The following is a 13,994-nucleotide window of genomic DNA, read 5'->3' on the forward strand; positions in this document are numbered from 1 at the left end:
AATGATCTGAGCTACTTTAGTGATTTAGAAGGAAACAGTTGGTGCCCTGCAGAAGAGCAAATAATAATAGACTTCACCTTTTGATGTCTGTTTCCCCTCCTCCTTTTGCTAAGGCATGGCAACCAAATCTCCCAGGATGGAGAGGTTTTGCATCCATGTTTTGTAGCTAATATGGAAGCTATTCCTGGTATTGTGGAAGCCTAATCTTACTGTTCTTTGTTTTCATGCAGAATACAATGACTTAAAGACGGAACTGAAAGATTACCTGAAGAGGTTTGCCGAGGAAGGAAAGGTAAGTGGCAGCTGCACGTTTTCATCATACGTAAAAGCATGTCTCAAACCGCTGCTTTTAAGAGCTCCATAGGGTCCTTCAGCCTAGAAATGAAGGGGTAAGGGGCCTCCAGCCATAGCCCCCTGTCGGACCTCTGCTGTTTATCTTGCACTGCTTAGCTCAGAAACCTCTGTGTTTGGTTGCGTGGCCTTTGGGGGAATGCCCAGCCCAGTGGTGTTGGTGCTGCAGAGAAGTTGCCACTGTGATCCAGTGAGATGCTTTACACACTACCCCACAGCATTGGCTAGTAAGATATCATAACCTTCCCAGGTTATCTGGTCTCATGACTGCTGAAAACTGTTGCAGCAACTCATTCCACACACGTCAGAAATTGTTTCCGGATGATCATGCCTAAAATCTTCTCTCAGGCTTGGCGAATTTCACGTTGCTGATCATTTAGAGTTCTCTTCTAGTCTGATGTACCGTAGGGTTGCTCTGTTTAATGTCTTTAGGGGGGAAGTACTTGGTGCATCTGGCGCTGAGGTTGTGAAATCTTACTTTTCTCTAACTCTGTGCTGGAGAGCAGATCAGAGAAGCCACGAGCATTTCTCCTGGGGTATCTATCAGCTGCCTGCCCTTTGCACACGCGTTCTTGTTTCCAAAGAGGAGAGAGAGGAAAATTGGTTCTCACCTGCTAATTTTCATTCCTGTAGTACCACAGATCAGTCCAGTCTCCTGGGTTTTGCCTCCTTGCCAGCAGATGGAGACAGAAAGTTTCACTGATACTGCTTCATAATCCCTTGTTGTTTCTCAGTATTGACCTGTACCCAAGTCAAGCACAGCAACAACCATAAGTTTCTAAGCAAGCTTCTAAGCAAACTTGCTCCCCTCCAGTGAGGCAGAAGAAGGTGAAGTTGCCCAAAAAGACAACAGAAAACTCACTTCCCAAATTTAACATAAGCGATCAGTATTGAAAATCTCCAGCATCTCCGCACAATATACAAAGCAACAGTACGAGCGGCGGACTCTTCCCCTCCAGTAAATGGGGCGGGTCTCTGGAATGATCTGTGGTACTACAGAAACGAAAATTAGCAGGTAAGAACCAATTTGCCTTTCCCTGTATGTACCCAGATCAGTCCAGACTCCTGGGATGTACCTAAGCTCCCCTTAACTCAGGTGGGGCTTGGAGAGTTCCGCACATAGAACACTCTCACTAAAGCATAAGGAAACCGAAGCCCCAAAATCCAAGTGATAATGCCTAGCAAAAGTGGGTAATGACTTCCCAGTAGCCACCAAGCAAATTTCATGTGGAGACACCTGATGTGACTCAGTGCAGGAAGTCGCCCAAGAACACATCAAGTGCATCCCTATACTCCCCAGCAGCGGTCACCCTTTAAAAATGTAAGTCGACTCGATCGCTTCCTTCAGCCACTGCACAATTGTAGCCTTAGACAACTTATTTCCCTTCTCTGGACCACTCCACAGTACAAAGAGGTGATATGATCTACAAAGAGATGTGATGTATGGAAATCATAAATGACCTTTAGATACCTCATGCATGCCTCCAATCTAAGAGCCTAAGCTCTGCATGAGATGTAGAGGAATCCAAATCATAAAAGCTGGAAGCTCTACGGACTAAGATGGAATGACGAGACTACCTCAAGCAGAAAAGAAGGCACCATGCATAAAGATACTGAGGCTGCATGCCGTCAACAGCAGACCAGGACGCAAAGACCTTCCAAATTCACACACATGTCAAGGATGTAGAAGGTGGAAATAACCGCTTTGGAATATTCCCTCCATCTCAGTTGTCTCCTCACAGAAGTGAGCTGCCTGACCCAAAAATATTGAGCCCTGGTAGAAAACAGTCGACCGATGTCCGAACCTCAGGGGCCCATCTATGGCCATGTTCATCAGATCTGGGCGATGTGGCCACTTTGCAGCTACCAGGATCATGTTGCCTGAATGTTTTTCTTATCTGCCGGAATCCCAGAGGCCATGGGAGGAAAGACAAAGAAGAATCCCTTGAGTCTACTGCAGCACCAGAGCTCTGATTCCTTTGTACCATGTTCTGTTCAGCGGCTGTAAAACCTTGACTCCTTGGTGTTCTCTTTGGTTGGGATATCCCTATCCTCCATGAATGAGACATATTGCTGCCCCCGACTGCTCCCATTCCCCGGGGTCTAACTTTCTCAGACTGATAAAATCCGCCTGAACGTAGTTCATTCCGACAATGTGAGACAATGCCAGCCGCTCCAAGTGCTGTTCTGCCCAGAGAATCTACTCCTGGGCCTCTTGAGCCGCTGCCCGATTCTTGGTTCTGCCTTGACGGTTGATGTAGTCCACTGTCGTCGCATTGTTTAATAGGATCTGTACTAGAAGGCCGCGTAACCTTGGTAGACAGGCAAGCAACCTGAAATGTACCGCTCTAGTCTCTTACAATTGATAGGCCATGAGACCTCCAGTTTTGACCACTGGCCCTGTGCCGACTGATCTTGCCACACCACCCTCCATCCAGGGAAGCTTGTATCGGTGGTGACTACTATCCAATTCAGAATCTACAATTCCGCACCACGCTCTAGATTGGTACGAGTAAGCACCACGAAAGACTGTCCCTGGCTTCCACCTGTAACGGACAAGGAAGATGAAACTCTTCCAATAATGGATTCCAGCGGGAGAAGAGCCCCCTGCAGAGGCCGCATATGTGTGAACGCCCAATGCATTAATTCCTATGTCGATGCCAGAGAACCCAGACCTGTAAATAGTCCCAGGCCTTGGGCACCAAAAGCTCTAGCAGAAACCTAATCTGACTGCAATTTCAGCAATCTCTCTCCGTGAGAAACACTTTCTCCGCTAGTGTGTTGCACTGAGCTCCCAGATGCTCCAGAGTTTGTAAGAGGACTAAATAGCTCGTTACTAGGTTCACCAGCCATCCTTGCGACCAGGCGCCTTGGTACCTATTGTACTGGTTTGTCAACAGAGGTCATCTGATTTTGCATGCATAAGTCAGTCATCCAGATACTGATACACCAACGCGGCTGCCCCCACCACCATCACCTTGGTGAAGGTATTTGGAGCTATCGCCAGCCGAAGGGAAGGGCTTGAAACTGAAAATGTTCCCTTAGGACCATGAACCTCAGGAATCTCCGGTCTGATGGCTATGTGCAGTTAGGCCTCCATCAAGGCGAGAGATGCTAAGAGCTCTCCCTTATGTACCGCCGCTCTGTTGGTCCTTAGAGTTTCCATGTGGAAATGGGGAACCTTGAGAACTGCATTTACCTTCTTTAAATCCAGTATCTCTTGAATTGGATACAGGGTGGGAAAAGAAACAGGATTCCTAACTTAAAATTGACCTCCAGGCACACTAAGCGTGTTTAGGGTCTGAGCCAACAAACTCAGCAAGACATCTCTGTGGGGGAAAAAAAGGAAAAATCTGAGCAGAGTCCAAAGTGGCTCTCAATCATATGCAATTTTTCCCTCTTTTAAAAGTGAGAAAGCCAATTCCGCATCTGAATCCTCTGTCTCATGATCCACACCCCTTTGAACCTTACCAAGGACAGCCTCCCTGCGGCATTTGCATGCTGTGACTGACAAATGGGAGGTCCAAGCACGTGATCCTTACATAGTAGGTTGCTTCACCTTCGCTGGACACCCCTGAAGAAAGGTCTGCAGGCCCTGGAAACATTTTCACCCAGGAGGAGGAGGATGGACCTATACCAGAGTCCATAGGCCCAACTTTGCTCTCTCCAACCTCTCTCAGGGAAGCTTCTGCCCTTGGGAACAAGGGAGGAGAACTGAGCATTGCCTTGCCTCCCACTTCACTCCCCCCCCTCCAGAGACACCATAGGCCAAGGGGATGTACCAACATGAGCCATAGGTGTAGTAGTCAAATCGCTTTGAGTATCTAAACAGTACTGACACAAATGGAGAGAGAGTGAGGATTGAATTGCTATCAGATTTCAAGCCTCACAGAGAGGTCCAAGTGCTTTGCTGTTCGTCCCTGGTGCCTAGCTCTCCTGAACTTCGGCTCTAGGTGGCCTCCTGTGCGCACCCCAATGCCTCCTGGGCATACACACACACCCCTCCACCAGGCATGCAAATATGTGCTCAAGACTAGGTTGTGGTCGTACTCGCACAAGTACATACGCAAAGATGCGCTCATATAGGCCATGGTCGTACGCACACAAGTTAGCTGTTCTAATACGTGCTCGAGTTTAGGTTGCAGTCTTACATGCAAAAGTACCTGTGCAAATATGCACTCGTCCAGCTCGCAGACGTACACGCTCAAATCTAGGCCATGGCCTTATGCACACAGGTCCTAGCACATGCAACTGCCACGTGGTGAGAATGCGTGCACCTGTCTACACACGCGAGAAAAGAACCGCTGTTGTGGCCTACCACAAGGCTAAGTAAAGCCTACCTGGATCCATTTAACATCCGGCACCGAAAATCATTGGCCTGATGAGCTTCTCAACAGCTCAGGCTTCTCGACTGGCCGAGAATCCATAGAGACTGGGGCCAAGAGCCAGCATCTCGCTAAACATGCTTTGCGCATAAGCAAATTAAAACTGGCAGAAGATATCTATTCCTGAGTGTAAGTGCCTCTCTGCACCTCTGCAGGACAGGGAACCGCCGGCCATAGTTGAGGAGGGTCACCAACCCCCAGCTCGTCCACCTCGACCAAACAGGGAAGGACCCACTAGGACCCAAAACCCCCCTGGGAGGAAGGCTCATAAATCCAAAAGAGTCTCCTGACTGCAGAACTGCAGTTTTGCACCATCTGCTGGAGACAGAAATCCTGAGGAACTGCAGGTGGCACACTGGGTTATGTACAGTGTCAGTGAAGCTTTCTCTGTCTCCATCTGCTGGCAGGGATGAATAAACTCTGGACTGATCCGGGTACGTATGGGGAAAAAAGAATTGTTGGGCTACAGAGGATGAGGCATAGCATTATCCCACAGCTCAGCTTGCACCCAGTCTGGGAACTTTCTTGGAGGTCTGATACCCGCTGCCTTCTGGCTTTTACTGTGCTCTTGTTTCTAACATTGCCAATCTTGTTTGCCATCAGGTTGTGACAAGCGAGGACATTCAGCAGTTCTTTGAAGAACTTCGGTCAAGAAAGAGAAGACGGGTAGATGGGATGCAATACTACTGCAGTTAAATTGCGCCAATGCTTCAGTGCTGTCAGTTGGTTTAATTGAGATTTCTATGGCTGCATAAATAGAAAGGTGTGTTGATTGCCTTCTGGCACAAGTTCTTTCCAAGAGGCCTCTCCAGACTACCTTCCACACAGAGCCAGTGTCCTAGATCTGTAAATGATGTTTGCTATTATTACTTTCTTGGCTACAGCCCTTTCCATTCTGCTTTCATGATGGTTTGTTTGTGTCATTGTTTCTCCTCTTCAGATCAGCAGAAGTTGTTTGCCGAATACATTAGTTTGTTTTTAATTGCATAGAAATTATTTTTTTCTATTTTTTGTAGCATTTTTTTTTCCTTACAGATCAGCCTGATGATGCTTTGGCGTTGACTGGGTCGGGGAATAGGGTTTGTTTTTTGCTTTTTGCAGCAAATTCTTGTTTTAGCTGGATCAGTGATGTCTGATTCTTTGTAGGATTGATTTTTTTTTTTTTTTTTCAGGAGCACCCTAGGCTCAACAAATCAAACTTTCAAGTTTACTATTTTACCATGATGTTAACAGCTGACAGAAGCTTGCATGTGTGGGTCCTACTTAGACTTCATGTAAGTTAAGGTGCCCCCCAGTCTAGGGAAGCCCCTTAATTTCAATAAACCTTTGCCACATTCCCATTCAACCTGCAGTGTCCCGGTAACTCCTTTTCGTAGAGTTAACAGGCGCTGGTTTTTTATGGCACCAACTTAGTCTAGTGAACAGTTTGATGTGAATGGTGTTTTTCTACCTTTATTTCTACTTATTCGAGGGAACTATCACAAGACCCACACTTGTCAGCTCCGTTCTGGAACGTGGTGGTGTGCGGTGCAGGGTGCTTCTCTTGCACACTTCCTCATGTCTGACCCAGGCATGCAGCTTCCGCTACGAAGGATCCTTTAGAAATCAGAGGGACAAAGGGTCAATTTGCAGGGACAGAAGGGGTTTACTGCATAAACCATTTTGTGTGGCTGAAGGGTTTGCCGGGGGAAGAAATATTATATAGGCCAGGAAATAGCTCAGCACAGGGATTGACACAAGGATTATTTTTTTTTTTTTCGTTTGCCAAGTGCCAAAAACATATATTTGTGAAGGAGTTGCTGGCGTGTTGACCCCTGCCTCCAGCAGGCGCCATATGCCAATGAAGTCCTGTAATGCTCAGTGGGGTGAGGGGAATTGATGAAATCCTGCATCCAGCATGCCATCTGCTGCCCCCTCTGCAATGCTGGTGCTGCATTTTCAAAACTTGCATTGTGAGTTTAGCAGAATTGGCCCATGAATTAGGAAAATGAGCAATGCAGATGGTGTGGTGTGGGAGGGGGGGGATGTCTTTCTGTGCTACTGGGTGACGGCTGGGGGGCATTGGCAACCCTGGTATGGAATATTTCCTGTAGTGTTTTTTATGGTTTTAACCGGCAGAGTTGGTGGAAGTGAAGGATTCACGTACTGTAGCTCCTTTAAAAATAATTATCCATATTAAAAAAAAACCCCAAAAACAACCCACCTTCATAAATAAAACTTAAGAAAAAACCCCTACAGCTCTTGTGCAATTGTTTGTTGTGCATTTGCAATATGATTAAGGACTTGGTGTTAGAGCTCTGATCAAGCTATTTGCTGAAAGGAATCCAAAGTATCTGAGGTCTGCACAGTCTCGTCTACCACATTTTTCTTGGCCCTTTAAAAGTCAGCGTGCCTCCTGAAAATAGTTTTCTCTGAGGGACAAGCAGGATGGTAGTTCTTACACATGGGTATCATCATCAGATTGGAGCCCTGACACAGAAAACTTGTCATAGTTTCAAGAACGTTGACTTGTCACACTGAGCTTGCCCTATACCACGTGTCCATGCAGGGTCCCTCTTCAGCCTCTCTTTCTGCGGAGCTGCAGCGTCATGGTTGGTGAGCTTTTTGACCTACTTTGGGAAAACTTCTGTTTTCACTTTTTTGTGGACTTTATTCCTGCGTTTGACTCCGGGTCCCTCTCGGTCCATTTCCATAGTGCTCCTAGTTGGGGTTTTCGTCATTTATCGGTAAGTTTCCTTTCGTGGTTAATTCCCCTGCGGTGGTAGTGCTTCACTGCCTGCTGGCCATCCATGTCCTCTACCAATGATTTTGATATTACTTCCCATTTATTTTGCCCCGTCATGACTGCATCTGGTTTCTGATGATGTCCTCAGTGTCCAAGGACCATGTCCATCATGGACCTCTATGAGATATGCGTTCTCTGCCTGGATGCATTGCATGACATCCGGGGTTGCTGCAAATGCGCACAGATGACCCCCGAAGGGATGTTGTTTTCGGCTTGCCAAGGTGGAAAAACTCTTCGGGTCAGAGAAGATTGAGGCATTGTGTTTGAAGGATCTCTGAGCTGCACTGATGGACACCGAGCTATTGACATCAGTGGGACCATTAGTGCCGTCGGCAGATAGGGGCATCAGAGACTGACCACAGTTGAGCTCCTCCAGGCCGAGGATGTCTGGTTCCTTGCATTGGCCTCGGCACTGGGGAAGGACTGGGCTGAGCATCAAGGGAAGCTGAAGAAGCATCGGCATCAGTCACTCTTGATGCATGGTGCCAGGCACGGGGATGCACCAGCTCATGCTGTGATTCCCCTGAAGTGACCTTGCGGTGAGGAGTGTCAGTCCTCCATTGGTACTGGGGGTCTGCAAAGGTTTGCACCGGTCCTAATGCCAGTCACTGATCCCCCTCTCGGGTCGAAGAGGATCTGGTCATCCCTTCTTCCCCCAGTTGGTGTTGGCATCAGTACTGTTCGAGGAGGAGCTTGAGCTGTGAGGCCAGTTGGCAGTCAAACGGGCAATGCAGGGCATCAGTCCTATAGTACCGCCTGTATAGTATGGCCTAGAACCACTATTGGAGAAGTTCAGTGTGCTTATTGATGTGTTACTGACCCAGCTGCCATTGGTGCCCATAGGGGCACTGCAGCCTCCCTCTATCGATATGGTGGTAGTTGCTGATTCCTCTGAGGGGGAAGCTCCGCCCGGCTGGCTGAAGCAACTCTTTCGTCCAGCTCTGCTGGTCCCTGCACCTCTGGACAAAGGCTGACCGCCTAGGGCTCCATCCCCTGTGGCTTTCAGTGAGGAAGAGGTCCCTATCACGCCTGGGGAGGGGTGACACCATGGAATCCTCTGATGGTCTCCAGAAGAATGAAGGAAGTTTCCACCTGAGGACTTAACCTTCACAAGTTTTGTGAGAGTGATGGCTGAGGCCATCGGATTTGTTACTGACAGTGGAAGATGCCAGGCACAAAATGTTTGAGATCCTCCAGTTCGATCTCCTTAGGAGATCATGGCAGTCCGGTACACGATACCCTTAAAGAATTGCTGCTTAGGCTATGGGATGACACTTCACAGTGCTTTCCATGAACAAGAAGGCTGATGGGGTATGATAAGTGACACTGCCCCACCAGTCAATGGTGGTCATATCTGCTCTTGAGCGTTGAGCGTTCTTGGACCCATTCCTTGGCGGAAGGATCACAGAGCAATGGAAGCTCTTGGGGGGGGGGGGGGGGGGGGGGGGGGGGGAAGGTGTTTCAGGGAGCCATGCTCATTGCCAGCATCACTTCTTTCAGCTTTACATGAGCCAGTACTTGCAGGACATCTGCAGCAGGTGCAGGAGGTGGCCAAGCAGCAGCAGGACACCCTCATGTTGCTGGTGCATAAGGGCCTGGAGTGCAGGAAACACGAGACCTGACCGATTTGCGATTGTTTTTGAGACAGCATCAAGAGTCTCTGCAGCAAGAATCAGTGCCTGCAGAATGGCATGGCTACGGGCCTCAGATGTCCAACTGGAGGTACAGGAACGACTTGCTGATGTGCCACGTACTGGGGAGAATCTCTTTAGAAATAGGGTGAGGGACACGGTGGCCCAGCTCTAGGACCACCATGAAATCCTCCAACAAAACCTTCACCAGCACGCTGGACCTGTCCTCCTCATGTAGGAGGTCAGCAAGATCAGGGGCAGAGGAAGTCTTTCGTGAGAGGAAGTGCTGTCCTCTGCCCCCTCATTCCTGACAACAGCATCAGGGCTCCCGTAGCTGTCCCAGACAGCGCCTCAACTCCAGGGACAGGGTTTTGACTGGGTCATAGGGAGCCTAGTCTGTTGCCCATACCCGGGATGATGGATCCACCAGTTGGGGGGCAGGCTGCGGTTCTTTGTGAACCAGTGGCCCAGTATAACCTCAGACCAGTGGTTTCTTTCCATCGTCCACCAAGGTTACCAATTGAGCCTATAGGGTGTCCTGCCAAATTGCCTTCCGAGCAAGTTTTGGAGGAGGGTAGCACATTAGGAGGTACTTCTAATGGAGCTCTCCTCCCTCTTAACGGCCAGAGCAGTTGAGCCTGTTCCACCAAGGCAAAGAGGGTAGGGATTTTACTCCAGGTATTTCCTGATTCCATAGAAAACAGGAAGACTCAATCCCATCTTTGACCTTAAGTGTCTTGAACAAATTTGTCAAAAAAATAAAAGTTCAAGATGGTTTCCCTGAACACCTTGATCCCCCTTTTGCAAAAATGGGACTGGCTATGCTCCCTTGATCTCAAGGACATGTACACTCACATCAAGATCTTCCCCCAGTCACTGGAAGTATCTCTAGTTCATGGGTGGAAAACAACACTTCCAGTATTGGGTGTTGCTGTTTGGGCTAGTGTCTGCCCCATGAGTCTACACAAAATTCCTGGCTATGGTGGTGGCGGCACACCTCCGCAGGCTGGGGGTGCATGTTTTCCCTTATCTGGACAATTGACTGGTTAAGAGCTCATCTCAGGCAGGGCCTGTCAGGTCCATGCGCTTGCTAGGTTTTGTCATCAACTACTCGAAGTCCCATCTCAGTCCGTCACCTGAATTGAACTTCATAGGAGCCTTGCTAGACATGGCAGAGGCTAAGGCCTTCCTACCTTATCAAAGGGCCATCATTTTGAAAACCATCGTGGCAGAGATTGTCTGCCATGTGGTGCAGTAGGTTTGGCAGATGCCCGAGACGAAGAGGGCCATCCACCGCTAGATTGACCAAGTTCGCAAACCATAGCCGTCGAGGCCATTCCGGGCTATCAAAATTTACCAACCCTTGATGACTCTCGATCCTCCGAAGCAACTTCCTGACAAGAGGCCATGGAGGGAACCCGTAGAGAAGGAGCCCTCGTGGCTACGGTAGAACCAGAGCATCCACGCCTTCCGCTCCGTGCTCCCTTCTGCGACTGTAGAAGTGCGGGGCTTTTGCATTCTTGTGAGTGGCCATTAGGTCCAGATGGGAGACTCCCCACCTGCCGAAGACGAGAGCCACTGCTTCCACGGAGAGTTCCCACTCCCCTGGATCTATGCGTTGGCGGCTTAGAAAATCCGCTTGGACATTGTCCACCCCAGCTATGTGTGAGGCCGCCAGGTGGGAGAAGTGGGGCTCTGCCCACTCCATGAGCTTGTCTGCCTCTAGAGAGACTTGTCTGCTCCTTGTTCCTTCCTGATGATTTATGTACGCCACTGCGGTTGCGTTGTCGGAAAGAACCCGAACTGCTCTGCCCTGGATCAGGGGTAGAAAGCGCTTCAGTGCCAGACGAACCTCCCTGGTCTCCAGGCGATTGATTGGCCACTCAGCTTGCAATGTTGTCCATTGTCCCTGTGTCGACTGCCTTCCACAAACTGCTCCCCAACCGGAAAGACTGGCACGATGATCCAGTGGGGAATCTCCAATTCCACCCCTTGCAACAGGTGATCCAGGTCGAACCACCAGGAGAGTCTGTCGAGCGATCTCCGGCATCAGCAGGAGTGCCTGAAAATCCTGGGACACCGGCTTCCAGCAGGAAAGTAACACCTTCTGCAAAGGACGCATATGCGCAAAAGCCCAAGGCACTACATCGATAGTTGAAGCCATAGAACCGAGAACTTGGAGGTAGTCCCAAGCTGTCTGGGATAAGAGACCCCGAAAACGCTGCACCTGAAGTAGAAGGGATCGCGCTTGTTCCTGGCGGAGAAAGACCTTGCCCACTTTGATGTCGAATCTGGCCCCTAGAAAGTCTAGTGTCTGTGAAGGGGTCAGATTGCTCTTGGCAAAATTGACTACTCATCCTAGAGAGTGCAGGAGATCCAGGACCCTGCCGACAGACTATTGGCATTGGGCTTTGGACTTCGCTCGGATGAGCCAATCGTCCAGGTATGGGTGAACCAGAATCCTCTCTCTCCGGAAGGCCGCCGCCACCACTACCATGACCTTGGTAAAGGTGCGTGGGGGGGGGGGGGGCATTCACCAGTCCAAAGGGCAGAGCTTGAAACTGAAAATGTTGACTGAGGACCTTGAAGCGGAGAAAATGTTGATGATCCTTGAGAATCGGGATATGAAGATAGGCCTCCATCAGGTCCAAGGAGGCTAGAAATTTCCCGCGGTGCACGGCCGCCATCACTGAGCTCAAGGTTTCCATTCTGAAACGTGGTATCCGGAGAGCTCTGTTGACCATCTTGAGATCCAGTATTGGATGGAAGGAACCCTCTTTCTTGCGTACTACAAAATAAACGGAATAATGGCTGGACCCTTGATCCGCCACCGGCACTGGGAGAATAGCCCCCAAGGTGAGAAGCCAGTCTAGCGTCCAGCGAACTATTCCTTGCTTCTTCAGAGGACCGCAGGGAGAGAAGACTACCCTGTCTCTTAAGGGTCGAGCAAATTCTAAGGCGTAGCTGTCCCTTAGAATATCCAGGACCCAAAGAGCCACAAACCGCTGCCCTGACGCCCAAGACAGAGACCTCAAAGACTCTCTACAAGTAGACTTCCAGCTTCCTATCCTGTACATCCCGCAAGGCGGTGCCCCCAGTAACTAGGATAGTTATCCTTTTTGTGACCGCAGACACAGACGCATCTACCTTCGGGATCTTGAGAAGCTCTAGAAAGTCCTCCAGGAGCGGGTAAAGCTTGTTCATTGCTCTGCCCACCCGAAGAGATGCCTCCGGAGTCTCCCACTCACGGGAGAGTAATTCCAGGATCGTAGGATGAGTTGGAAAAGTTCTGGCTGGAGGGCGAAGGTCTTCTGAGGCCTGGAGGTTTCTGAAGAGGGGTCAATATCCAATTCAGCCAAGACTTGCGGGATAATGGGGTCCAATTCGTCCCTCTGAAACAGTCGCAGGACGCACGGATCATCTCTCTCCAGTTGCGCATAGGGCGTAGAGTCTTCTAGATCTGGGTCAGGGTCTTGAAGGGTCAGGTCCGGACCAACAGGAGCAGATACCACCCTAATACGTGAGGGCCACTGAGAGCCTCCTGGCCCTTGGGGAAACAAGCCGCCTGGCCCCTGGGGCAGCAGTGGTCCTGTAGTACCCAGAGGGACACCTAGGGCTGGGACAGGCAGATAATCTCCCAGGTGGGGAGCTTTGGGTGGGGGGGGGGGGGGAGTGCTGAATCTTGTTGCTGGCTATGTCTAGCCAGATAAGCGTTATGCATCAGAATAATAAACTCAGCCGAAAACGGCTCAAGCAGAGGCCCGGGTGGGAGAGGAGGGGGAGGCACAGAAGGAAGGTCCCCCGTGGGTGGCTCTGCATCAGGGAGGTGGACCGGGGTAAGAATCGGCAGTGATGGCGCAAGCCCAAGGTCAGCCGCAGCATCTGGCTGTGGAGCAAGCATCCCCGAAGACAAAATGGCCGACGTTGCCCGGGAACGGGGCCGGCCTGCAGGCAGGCAGATGTGCATGGCCGCGCACCGATGAGCATGCCTCCGAACTCAAGGGCCCTTCCCTGCGAGGGAGGCACCTCGTACAGAGCCCTGAGCGGGAGAGCCGCGATCCAAGCTCTCCACAAGCTCCATATTGCGTCGGCCGCGGCATGGGGGAAGTTAGGTAAGACTCTCAGAAATTTGACTACACCCCCGAATCGTAACCGTCACTGAGCCCAGCGAATGGAAGGCTCTTTCTCTCAGCAGAAGGCACTGACCCTGATTTTTTTTTTTAAAAAGAGGAATGTCGCTTCTCAGTCTGTGCTGCCCCGAGGAACTCGGCTTCTCGGAACAGCGGGTTGTGCGAGAGGGGGAGGGGCTGGATCACCAGTGTGCACCCCTGTATGAAGTAAAACCTGAAAGAAAGTCACAAAAAAAAACTTACCCCAGAAAGAAAAAATCAAGAAGATAGAACTAGGAGGCTAAACAGCACTGACAGATCAGTCTGCAAGCTGCTTTCTTAGCAAGCCCTGAGGAGGGACATAAAGAGAACCAAACAATATTTCCTGAAGAAACTTTCTATTTTTTTTTTTTAAACTGATCCATCCAAAAGCGAGAAATGAAAATAGTCAAAAAGTTAACCTATTCTCTCAACTAGAAGGGAGGGCCAAAGGAGCGACCCTATCTGCTGGAGTCAGAGGAAATACGGAAGGGACACAGAGGGCGTATCACCTTATGAGAGGGTGCCCGTTCAGCTTTTGCTCTGACTCCATCTGCTGGAAGGGGGGCATAACCTATGGTCTGGACTGATCCGGGTACGTACAGGGAACCTGAGATTGCACTGGCGCCAGGTCACTCAGAACCTTCAGGATTGCCTCCAAGTCACCTCGCCCCTGTAGGACTCTCTCTATCCT

At 49.9% G+C, this 13,994-nt stretch overlaps 1 protein-coding gene across 2 annotated transcripts in view; it reads left to right on the forward strand.

Annotated features, from left to right (window-relative positions):
• UBR7 (ubiquitin protein ligase E3 component n-recognin 7 (putative)) overlaps positions 1-13,540 on the forward strand; it is a 45,066-nt gene extending 31,526 nt beyond the window's left edge. Inside the window, exons 10-12 of one of the 2 annotated variants that reach the window (XR_003856195.1) lie at positions 231-292; positions 5,340-5,499; positions 5,909-13,540. Coding sequence is in view for 1 of the 2 variants with exons in the window: in XM_029597840.1 (XP_029453700.1) it covers positions 231-292; positions 5,340-5,432 (155 nt within the window). In the remaining variant the exon portion in view is untranslated. Of the gene's footprint in view, positions 1-230; positions 293-5,339; positions 5,509-5,908 lie in introns of those variants that run through there. The other variant, XM_029597840.1, reaches the window with a different exon arrangement.
• Positions 13,541-13,994: the final 454 nt, after the last annotated feature.

This window comes from Rhinatrema bivittatum, chromosome 4 (genome assembly GCF_901001135.1).
Source record: "Rhinatrema bivittatum chromosome 4, aRhiBiv1.1, whole genome shotgun sequence".
NCBI lineage: Eukaryota > Metazoa > Chordata > Amphibia > Gymnophiona > Rhinatrematidae > Rhinatrema > Rhinatrema bivittatum.